The sequence below is a fragment of the Pinus tabuliformis genome, chromosome 7 (genome assembly GCF_031772625.1).
Source record: "Pinus tabuliformis cultivar Carrire ecotype Pingquan chromosome 7, CPIR1, whole genome shotgun sequence".
NCBI lineage: Eukaryota > Viridiplantae > Streptophyta > Pinopsida > Pinales > Pinaceae > Pinus > Pinus tabuliformis.
Genome location: NC_142293.1, coordinates 1462521027 through 1462532948, shown reverse-complemented (window position 1 = coordinate 1462532948; position 11922 = coordinate 1462521027). Strand labels below are relative to the sequence as shown.

The following is an 11922-nucleotide window of genomic DNA, read 5'->3' as shown; positions in this document are numbered from 1 at the left end:
GACGACGTACTCCATGACAACACCTTGAACCTTCACATGGCGACATCACTACAACCATGATCAACACCATGCAAATGCAACAATCACATGAACTACAAGCATAAGAAACACACATGAATTCCTAACCAACACATCGCCCATCCAGTCTGAGGGGTGAACCATGCTCTTATACCACTCTGTAACACCCTCCTACCACATCTACCCAAGAAACTCACCAACCAGGGTAAACATGCGATGAGAGGCCACTATCATATAATTTGACCTCCTAAGTCATGTTAAGGAAGTGGAACCGACAAAAACACACCATACAGACATTCAACATCAGCTTTGGCACCCTCAGGAACCAATCCAACACTTTAGTCAACTTTCCCTTAGGTCCCACTGAAATTTTGGACAACTTAAGCCTTAGTCGCTCTCATGCTATAGGAATGACAGTGTCCAGAAACCCAGAGTCACTCTCACAGGCTTTCCTATCAGTGTTCCAACACTCATTTTATCAGTTCTATGCCAACATCCCCAGTATTTGAGCCACTTTTTTAGGCCTAGTGCTTAGGTCACTGCCGAGATTGGAATGGTAACCTAAGATCAATAAAAGAGAATAGAAACAATGACGAAAAATAAATAAGTTAAACAAGACCTTAACCAGACCCCTACTAGCCATGATAAGAATTTCATCAAACACATCATCAACATGTAACCTACAGGTGTAAACAACAGAATTAAGTGTAGGGATCTAATACTTATTTGAGAATCACTATGAACCATTTTTCCCTCAAGTCATTTATTGCATTATCATCTATTAGATCATACATACATTATCCATTCATTTACAAGTAAAAACTTGATGAGAGCCTATTGATGGTGCTGGACCCACCAACATGTCAGGAGATCTCCCCTGTAAGAAGTGCCAACTAGACCTCAAACCATTTGGAGTAGGAGTCATAGCAGTGGGTAGTAAAGTGATGCCTTGACTGTGGTACTGAATAGAGGTAAGTGTGATAACTTTGTCGGAAGAAAGTGTGTGAACTTGCAGTGAGTCAAGTGAGATGCACGGGGGTTCTAACACATGGAGGGGGGAAAGGAAGTGTGTCCCTTAAAATTCGGTAGTAGTATGCAACCTAAAAGGAACACATGAGCGGAATGCCATCACAAGCTAGAAAGAGGAATAGTCCACAAACCAAAGTGACGGGTTAAAACAACAACATATCTACACCAACATTCATACACTTTCATATAAAGTAGTTCATACACAAATGTGTAAGTTAAATAACATACATTTCTTAAGCAACCAGAATAGTCCAACTACAATAACAACATATGCATGAAACCGTGTTGGCTTTGTTATATATTTTTAAGTGAAATTTTCATCAATACATACACCATTGACAACCACTAGCCCCAATAGTGGAACATTACAGTCAACACCGTCTGCTCCTCCAAAGAGATGTACTTTCTCTATGTTGTGAAGAAGCCAAGGCTCATCAAAATACTCTCCAAGCCTTCTCTAAGTAATGCCTAGTCAAAAGCTTAGCTCCCAAAATCCGATACTATGAGTTATGAGGTTCTATATATAGAAAAAGGTGGGGTGACCATTGAGATTCCCCTTTGACTCTTCGACTACCCTCACGACTCTTCACTTTACATAGTGACTGTTCACATTCCACTAATGACACTTGGAATTTCACTTAAGACATATTTACAATAATATAATTTCCACATATACCCATGCCTGACAAAATAGGGTTGAGTCAGCTTAACAAGACAAACAACATCACTCAGGGTCTTGGGAAAAGACCAACTCAGTAACCTCCTTGTGGTGGTCTTTCGTGATGAACTGATACCAAGCTTGGTATTGCGCTATTGTGTCCCTATACTATTTGGTGATTTCTTTATCGAAGCAGACTCTTGCCACCATAACTTTTGGGTATATGGTTTTGAATCCTCTGTCTATCTCATCCTGAAGCATGCACCGCACTATCCTGAGTGTGGCTATATCACTGACTACTTTCACATGTTCTTTGTGCTCAGTTGCAAGTCATCACTTGTGGCTTTGCGCATCAACTACTCTATGTACCTGTTGACCTCCAGCATGACTTGGTTTTTCCTCATGGGTTACGTAAGGGTTCCGATTGAAGGAATCATGTGTGTCCTCACTATGACATCCAAACTCCTGAACAACCATGCATGGGAATCCTTAATGCTGGTGATGAGTGGAGGGAGCTGCTCATAGTTCTAGATCAACATATGAATTTGTGATTTGTCTAGCTTTGCCTACAACTTCATAATCTTGTGCAAGTAAAGTGGGGCCCCCTTGTACTTCATTGTTCATCCTAGTACATGCGAAATATTAGCTTGGATGTCTTTGAGAGTTTGGGCTATCTAATTAATACATATACATAACATTCTCTCACATGTTTTAAATATATATATTTTCAAATTTAAATTGTTAATGTAATATGTATTGCATTGATTATATATATGACTAGATAGAGAGATAAATAAGTTGGATAAAAGGAATTATTGTAAGCTTAAGAAAATTATATACTTATCAATAAAATTTAAATATAAAATAAATGGTTGCAAATATGAATCATTGTTTTAATTTATATGATCAAATGAATCTCAATTTATAACTTAGTATAAATTTATTAATTTAATTTATAAGTTGTTATATGTTTATCAATTATATGTTGTTAAATTTCATAATTACTAAAATTATTTTAATGTAATATATACATTATATTTTTTCCTAAAAATTATTTGTAATTTTATTAATAAAAAACAAAATTGAAATATAATAAATTGAATTGAATCGATTTATTATTATTTTTTAAACTTTTTAAATTAGGTTCTTATTATGTTTTATTATTATTACTTTTGATTTAATTATTTATTTTATAGAATCTACAACATCTCTCTTATATCAATTTCACAATTAAAAATTTATACTCATTTAGAAATATGACACAATCACACTGATTTGTAAAGATTATCATAATAATAATAAAATATTATATACACATAGCCATAAATATATATTTAAATGACAACAAATATTAACCACATATTAAATATGTGAAAAAATTTAATGTGTTTATACATATCAACATAAATATAAACATTGTCAATAGAATTTATTAATAATTAATAAAGATCTAGCTTAATTCCAGTTTTCTCAAGCATCTTAAAGCATCAAATTTCTTAAGATGCAAAATTATTTTTCAGTGCTAAATTTGAAGAAAAGTTTCCAGCTTTGGTAAATTTGATTCCTCTCAACCCAAGTAAAATGGACCTATCCTTGAATACATATAACTACAGAAGTGGAATTTTACTTTGAGATGTTTTATAATTTTTTTTAATTTGATTTTTTAATGTGATATGCATTGCATTGATGATAAAAATAGATAACTTAATATATATATATATATATATATATATATATATATATATAATTAAATTTAAATATAAAATTTCTAAATATATTGACTAGAGATATGAATCATTATAAAAAAATTAATGGTTTATAATTCTAGTGATAAAATGAATTACAATATAGCAAACTAAATTGAATAGTTTTTTTTTTTATTATTACTAAATACATATTATGATTCATTATTATTATTATTTTAAATTATTGTTTCATTTTAGTGACACTACAGCACTTTAGCTATAAAACAACTTTCAAGACATTAATTTTTATAAATACTTTTAACAATTTAATTATTATAAATATTCTGAAGAAACTTCATTAATAATAATTATAGATGTTTTTTTTATTTTATGTTTTTTGTATTATTTTAAGGAGATTGCTCATTTGAGTGGTTTAAATGTGATGTATCAATGAACTTTTTGCAAGTCCACAAAGATAAAATTCAAAATTCCAAAATATCCTGTCATGGGAAATGCTAAAACATCTAACAGTTAGATTCTAGATTCCCGCTAATAGTATGGCGGTAGATTTTCGCAAATTACAAACATAAAACTTAAAATTCCAAAATATTCGTCTCATCAGAAATCCTAAAACATCTAACAGTGAGATTCTAGATTTTTAATAATAGTTATCATAATTGAGAATCGTCTCTTCAGACTGTTTCATGCCGACGGCAGGGAATCGGAATCCGAATCCGCTTCACCGGTCAGAACGGTACCGAGAAAGGGCTTCTCTCCACCATTGATTTGGAAGATTCGGAATTTTCTTCCAAAGTGGTAAAAAAAAATTAAATTATATTTTTTTAAATAATAATATATTTTTGAATATATAAATAAATTTGACATTTTAAATTTTGTTTGTTGAATTATTGATTTTCAAATTTATTAACTTAAATTTAAAATTTCAAAAATCTCATTTTAATTCTAGAAAACAAAATTGAGAAAAAAAATCACACAAGTCATATTCTTTCCTGTTAACTTTCACTTTATTCTATATTAAACGAAAAATTAATAAAAATATGCAAATTCCTATCAGGATGGAAACTTGTTGACACGATACTTCATTTTGAAATTTGTATGGTGGGACTTGTCCTTCTTCTATCCATTCAAGAATTGTGAAAAACACAGATCACAACGTTTTAGGTGTTTTGTTTTGGCTTCGTTTGGTTTTTTTTAGTTATTTTTAATGGGAATTTTTGGAATTTTTGGTGCTGGAATTCAGTGTTTAAATTTTAGGTGAAATTTTGGGCACTTTTATTGTGCAAGGGTTACCTATCAAACTTGTGATTTCAATGAATTCCTGCAAAATTTTAGAGAAATTAGACTAGAAAAATCCACCAAAAAATCTTCTAAAAAATTTTATATTATTATTGAAATTTTATATTAACAATCTCTTTTCATCTCAGTGAAATTTTATGACAATTTCAAATCAATTATTTCCATCTTTGATGATGACCGTTGCATAGAATTTCATAAACTTCTAACAATATTGTTACATAGAATTTCATACAATCCAATAATTTAATAAATCAAGTTTTCACTTTTTAGCTAGGGCATAATAATCTTTGAAAAAAATTTTTATGGTTAAAATAATTTTATTTATAAATATTGATAGAGAAAATTAATATCAATAAAAAAATCCAAAATATACTAATATTGTTAGTATTATATGTCAATCGAAACCAAAAATTTTAATATGAATTTTTTTTTTTTTTGAAAAACAAAAGACACGAATATTGTTACTATAATTTATCAATCGAAACCAAACCTGACGATTCTCCTAGTCGTGTGATGCGATCCCGTGACATGTAAGATGGACCAACCTGCCCTAGAGTTTATCAATTTAACAAGCCTATACTTTCATGGTAGTCTTTTCACTATGGCAGTTAAATAATCACATTGCTGGTTAAGTCCATCAAATTCACTAAATTTACAAAATCCCTTAAATTTATAAATGTATATTTACATAATTATATTAATAAATATTATTAATATACTTAGTAAGCGTTAATTTAATATATATTATATTATAAATTTAATATGCTTAAATTGAGACTTTTGTGATCTATAATATGTATAAAGAAAAAAATCACATATATTTATATTGATATTGTTAATATATTAATATTGTTAGATCTAAGGGTTTTGTGATCGATCAATTTAGAGAGAAGTTTTCTGGATCAATCACATCGTAAGGATTGGGTCCAAGTTTCAAACCAACTAATGTGGTTCATCCTTAGTGCAAAGTGATAAATCAATCGATCTGAGAGAATAAATAGCATGGATGAGAATAAATAGCATGGATGCATTATTGTCCAGTGTTAGCCGTTTAGAATTAGCCGTCGGTGAAATAATATCAATTGGTTAAAAATTCAGCTGTTATGTAATAAATAATTATTTATTATTGAAATAGTGGCAACTTATTAATTAAATAATAATATAATGTAATAGAATAATATTGAAGGCAAGGGTTGACCTAGTCAATGGGACTTAGGAAGAAAACTAGCCGTTCAATAGTAATATTATGTAGAAAACTAGCCATTATAGTAAACAATTAATTATATAGTAATAATATTAGGTAAAATCTTAGTGTGATGAATTAGATGTTAGGTGAAATATATTCAAAACGAATTTATAATATTCATAGTAAAAAACTATTGGTTATAATAAATAATTAATGTCTAACCTAATAAAACTAGGTAGAAACTGGTTGTTTTGTAAGGAATTAGATGTTGTATAATAAATTAGTGGTGATAATATTAAAATTAATTAATATATAAAATCACATAATAATATACAAGGATAATTTATAATATTAATATTCATTTCAGATAATAATATTCAAGAATGATTTATAATATGAGTAGTTAGAGAGTAGTGGATATAAATAGGTCACTAATTTATTAATTCATATAGTAATATTAGGTAGTAATCAATTTTTAAAATATTATAACCTAAACTGACTATTTAAAATGATTAAAACCTATATTAGATCTAGATATATTTGATAACCTAAACTTTATCAAAACCACAAAGAGGGCTATAAGCAAGAGGAAAGTTCCCTCATTGAAGGGAGGAAAGCAAAGAGGGAAAAACCAAGAACAAGAGGAGAGAGAACACCTGAAGCTAAGACAGAAAAGGGGGAAGAGAAGGTGGAAGAGCTAAGAGGAGAGAGCTAGAATCCAGCTTCTACTTAATTTCCAGCCATCATCCCTATTAAGGTTTTTGGCATGCCTCTCAATCTCAATCACTTCCATGAGCTTCCTCCAGTGGAAATAACACATTTTAGTGATGACCTTAGGTTCTTCAATGCAGACACGGTGCTTTGATTTCTCAACATGTTCTGCAAGGGCTGATGTGCGGGAGTGGTTGTGTTTGATGTCAGCCACGTGCTCACTGATCCTCTGCTTAATAGATCTTCCAGTTTCTCCAATGTAGGGAATACGACATGAGCAGGGAACGAGGTAGACCCCTTTTGAGTCCTTGGGGTCAATAGGGTCCTCAACTGATCTAAGAGAATTTTTAATGGTATTGAGAGGCTTGAAGGAAGAAGAGACATTAGTCTTCATAAGGATATGAGCGATCCCATCAGTAGTTCCTTAGATATACGGGAGATAAACCTTAGAGATAGGATCAGAAAGGGCGGGTTTAAACCTAGGCTCTTTGCTAGCTCTGAGAAAGGCCTTAAGGCTCTGAGATCTGCTATACCCATTATTTTTAGAAACCTCAAGAAGATGGGATTTCTCCTGATCAAGGCGGTCGACATCGAAGATTCTTAGAGCACAAGTAGCGAGAATGCTGAGAACCTTGATTTTATGAGCAAGGAAATGATGAGAATTGCAATGGAGGTATTGTTCCTTGTGAGTCTTCTTTCGAAAAACTTGGTGACAGATGAAACCATCCTCTCTCCTAGAAAGGTGGATGTTAAGAAAGAGAAGGCAACCATTCTCCTCAGCTTCCATGGTGAATTTAATGGAATCTAATTGAGAATTTAGGTGCTTGAGAAGCAAATCAAGTTTCTCTCGACCATGATGCCAGATGACACAAGTGTCATCAACGAATATATTCCATTTTTCAGGACAGAATTTGGCAGTGGCAAGGGTGTTGGTCTCAAAATCTTCCATAAACAAGTTTGCGACACTGGAGGAGAGAGGGGAGCCCATCGCAACGCCACAGGTTTGTTCATAGAATTCACCCTGGAAACTAAAGAAAGTGGAGGTTAAGAAAATACCAACTAACTTTGCAGTGTCTTTATCAGTGACCCGATTAATGATATCAATGGCTTCTTGGATGGGGATTTTGGTGTATAGAGAGACGACATCAAAGCTCACTAATAAATCACCAGTATCTAGCTTGATATCTTTCCACTCTCGAATAAAGTAGCTATAGTCTTTCACAAAAGAATTAGTGCAACCAACAAGAGGTTTGAGCTTCAATGCAAGGAACTTGGCAAGAGGGTAGGTTGGATTGCTTATGGTATTCACGATAGGTCTCAAGGGAGCACCAGGTTTATGAATCTTTGGAAGGCCATAGATTTTGGGGGTAAGGGGTTTGCTCTCAATGAGTTTTCGGGACAGGCGATTAAGAGATGGATCTGCTTTGATCGCAGAAGCAACCTCTTTAGAAATGGACTTAAGAGGATTTTTCTTGATCTTGATGTAACACCCACTATTACAGAGATGATCCACCATTTTGTGGACATAATCAGATTTGTCAGAAATGACAATAGCTCCACCTTTGTCTGCCCTAAGGCTAATTCTAAACAGCCAACACTGGACAATGATGCATCCATGTTATTTATTCTCTCAGATCAATTGATTTCTCACCTTGTCCTTAGGAGGTTTGAAACGTCGACCAAATTCTAACGATGTGATTAATCCGGAAGACTTTTCTCTAAATATATTAATATTGTTAAAAATAAAAATAAAAATAAAAAAATAATATTAATATTAATCTATTAATAATAATAATAATAATAATATTGTTAATATATTATTAATATATTTATGTTAATAGGAATAAAAATAAGAATAAGAATATGAATATTGTTAAATATGAATATTGTTGAAATGTGGCAACAAGAATATTCCAATTTTAATTTGTCCTTGAATTAAAATTGTGAATTAAAATTCAAATTTAGTCTCACTAGTTGCTTGAAAATTAATTAATTAATTCATCTTGAGTTAATTAGTTGGAGAAATTCAAGTTAGAAGTCTTTCTATACTCATGCAACAGTTATCCCTTAAATTAAAGAGATTATCCCTTAATCAAGGAGATAAGTTTGAGTTATATTTGAGTTGTAATTAGTTAGCTTAGTTTACTGAGTTAAGTCCAGTTAAATTCGTTCCAAATTGTTTGAGGAACTAATTGTGAGTTATTAGTTAGTAGATGCATGCATGCATTCAACCAGTGTATTCCAGATAACTAAAGATTCCCTCATCAGTAACTCATACATGTCTATTCTGAGAAAGACCCAGTTGAACTAAATGTTAAGGACAATGTATTATTAGTTGCATGTGTTTTTCTATAGGGAAAACTGATGCATGCAGAAGGAATTCATTCCTTGAGTATTCCATAGTTCTGACAGTGTGATAGAGTAGTGTGTGGGATCAGTGTTACACTTGGTAACAAGAGGATCACCCAGGAGAAACTGCACAAGGAAATAGGAGCTTGGAGGACAGAGTGGGAGACTTATGAGAAGTCTATTTTGCCTATGAGCATCTGTGAGGATTGTACTGAGTGCTGGCTAGCTGTGAGAGCTAAGGCGTGGTGTAATTCTGAGATATTTCCAAGTTGTATGATAATACAGATAGTGGGGTTTATAGCTAAGGCTTTCTTCTGAGTATTTTTCTGTGTTTCATGTGCATTGATTCTTCTTTTGGTTATATGTGTTCAGCTTGATCTTGCTCAAATCTTTTAAGCTTCCACAAATTGATTGTAGAAGTAGATTAAAGTATTTTTCTTTAGTTATATTGCATTATCAGGTTAATCTACAGTCAGAATTTCTACATGGTATCAGAGCAAAGGTTATCGGAGCTATGAACAATATACTGAGAAGAGAACTCAAAGTTTCAAGTTCGGGGTTGCAAGTGCAAATCGAATTCATATCATACTTAATGTTGGTCAATGGCGTTCTATGGCTTGAGATTCGAGTATGCCTTGGAAGGTAGCTCAAATTACATAGCATGGAAAGATAGAATGGAAGCTGTATTAGAAGACAATACCTTGAAGGATTTCATTGATCAAGAAATCCCAAAGACAACTACAGCTAATGCATAAGAGTTGGATGAGTGGAAGAAGTTTGTAGCGAAGGTGAGACGAATTATCCTTGAGGGAGTTTGATACCACATTGTCTCAGGTATCCATGGGAAGGATACTACATTTTCAATGTGGAAGACATTGAAAGACCTCTGCTAGAACAGTAGTGACCAGAGGAAATTGGCGCTCAAGGATAAGGTTCGAAAAATCAAGATGGAGAAGTGCGATAGTATTTCCACATATCTGAACAAGCTCACAATCTGCATAGATTAGCTTGGCAGTGTGAGAATAACTACTGCTGATGATGATATGGTGAGCCTCGCTCTCCTCGGCCTTCCAAAGAGTTTGAATAGCTACCAGGACTTTGTGAATGGAAGGGAGAAACTGTTAATTGGGAATGACTGTGGTCGGAACTGATGTATGGGGAGATCAGGAGGAGCACATGAGATGGTTCTTCATCAAAGAATGATGATGAAGAATGGCCTTAGCAAGTAAGGCAAGGAAAGGAAAGGGGAAGGCTTCCCATTCCAAATCGAATTCTTCTCATGGAGGGAAGAAGGTTGACAAGTCTAAAGTGATATGCTTTAATTGTCACGATATGGGACATTATGCAACTAATTTCCCATAGAAGAAGTCCAAGAAGGGATCCTCAAAGGATCAGAAGGTGAGGCATTAGCCTCTCAGTTTGAAATGGGCTTTACCCTCATCGCATGCATGGTGTCATCAATGGTGGGTTGTGTTTAACATCTTAATAGTGGAGCCTCATTCCACATGACTGACGATAAAAGTTTATTCGGTAGCTTGGAGGAGAAAGGCCTCATGATGTGCATAGAGATGGGTGGCGATGGAAAATATGTTGTTTCAGGAGTGGGCACGGTTGCTTTTCAGAGGGAGCACAGAGCTTCTCTCACCTTGACAGATGTGAATTATGTGCCTGGACTGAGGAAGAACTTGGTATCGGTCATGATATTGGAGGAAAAAGGCTAAGATGTTGTCTTTATTAAAGGAAAGGTGTTCCTAAGACACATAACCATGGGTTAGACCAAGAGGATTGGGATTCAGGTGAAGAATCTCTATAAAATAGAGGTAAATGATTGTGCAGCATTGAGTATGAAAGCAAAATTGGTGCAAAGCCATGATATTAGCGAGTTGTGGCACAGGTGGTCGGGCCATTTGCATCATGGGGCTTTGAAGATAATGCAACAGATTTCTACAGGACTTCCCAAAGGTAAACTTGAGAAAGTTAACACATGCAAAGGTTGTACCTTGGGAAAGTACACAAAGTCTTCCTTCCATGATCGGGATAGTCGAGCAGAGGCTATCTTAGAGCAAGTTCATACTGATTTGTGTGGACCATTCTCGACGGAATCCATAGCGAAGCAAATGTATTATGTGATTTTCATTGATGATTTTTCTCGTAAATGCTGGATTTATTTCATGCTGAAGAAAGACCAAACTTCACAAAGTTTTGTGAGTTCAAAGCTTTGGTCAGGAAAGATTCAAGGAAGAAGATCAAGGCCTTGAGAAGCGACAATGATGGAGAATATGTCTCTCAAGAGTTTAAGGACTTCTGTGCAGCGGAAGGAATTAAACGAGAGTTGACGACACCTCATAACCCACAGCAGAATGGGGTGGACGAGAGGAAGAACAGAACTATTGTAGGGGTAGCACAGGCGATGTTGTGTGACTAAGGACTACCACTTCACTAGTGGGTTGAGGCATGCAACACAACGGTCTATTTGTAGAATAGAATCTCGCATCGCATACTTGGGATGAAGACACTAGAGGAATCTTTCTCCGGTAAGAGACCAGATGTGGGTCACTTAAGGATCTTTTGCTCAAAGGTATATTTCCATGTGAAAAAGGATGCATGGAAGAAGCTTCAACTGACAAAAGAGTTGGGGATACTTGTGGGGTACATTGATACACCCCACAACTATCGGGTGTATCTACCTACCAGTCAGAGGACAGTGGTTCATAGAGATCTCAAGTTTGATGAGCAAAAGGCCATGCGAGTTTCCCTTTAGAGGGAGCTCCAACTATAGGCTATGGAGGAACTATTGGCTCCTAAGGAAGAGGAGCCTCAAACTGATGCAGAGTAGCTGCATGCAGAGGTTCCAGGAGTGGAGACATCTACTCAAGCAGAGTCTTCCATAAATGGACGGAAGCGCACAAGAGAAGTTGATAGATTGTTGATCGATACGAGAGAGAATGTGGGAGAACCATCTTCTTAGC

General features: G+C 34.1%; 1 protein-coding gene across 1 annotated transcript; it reads right to left on the bottom strand.

Annotated features, from left to right (window-relative positions):
* Positions 1-7028: 7028 nt before the first annotated feature.
* LOC149253302 (uncharacterized) lies at positions 7029-8120 on the bottom strand. The gene has a single exon (XM_089454429.1). The coding sequence runs from the start codon at positions 8118-8120 to the stop codon at positions 7029-7031; it is 1092 nt and encodes a 363-aa protein (XP_089310555.1).
* Positions 8121-11922: the final 3802 nt, after the last annotated feature.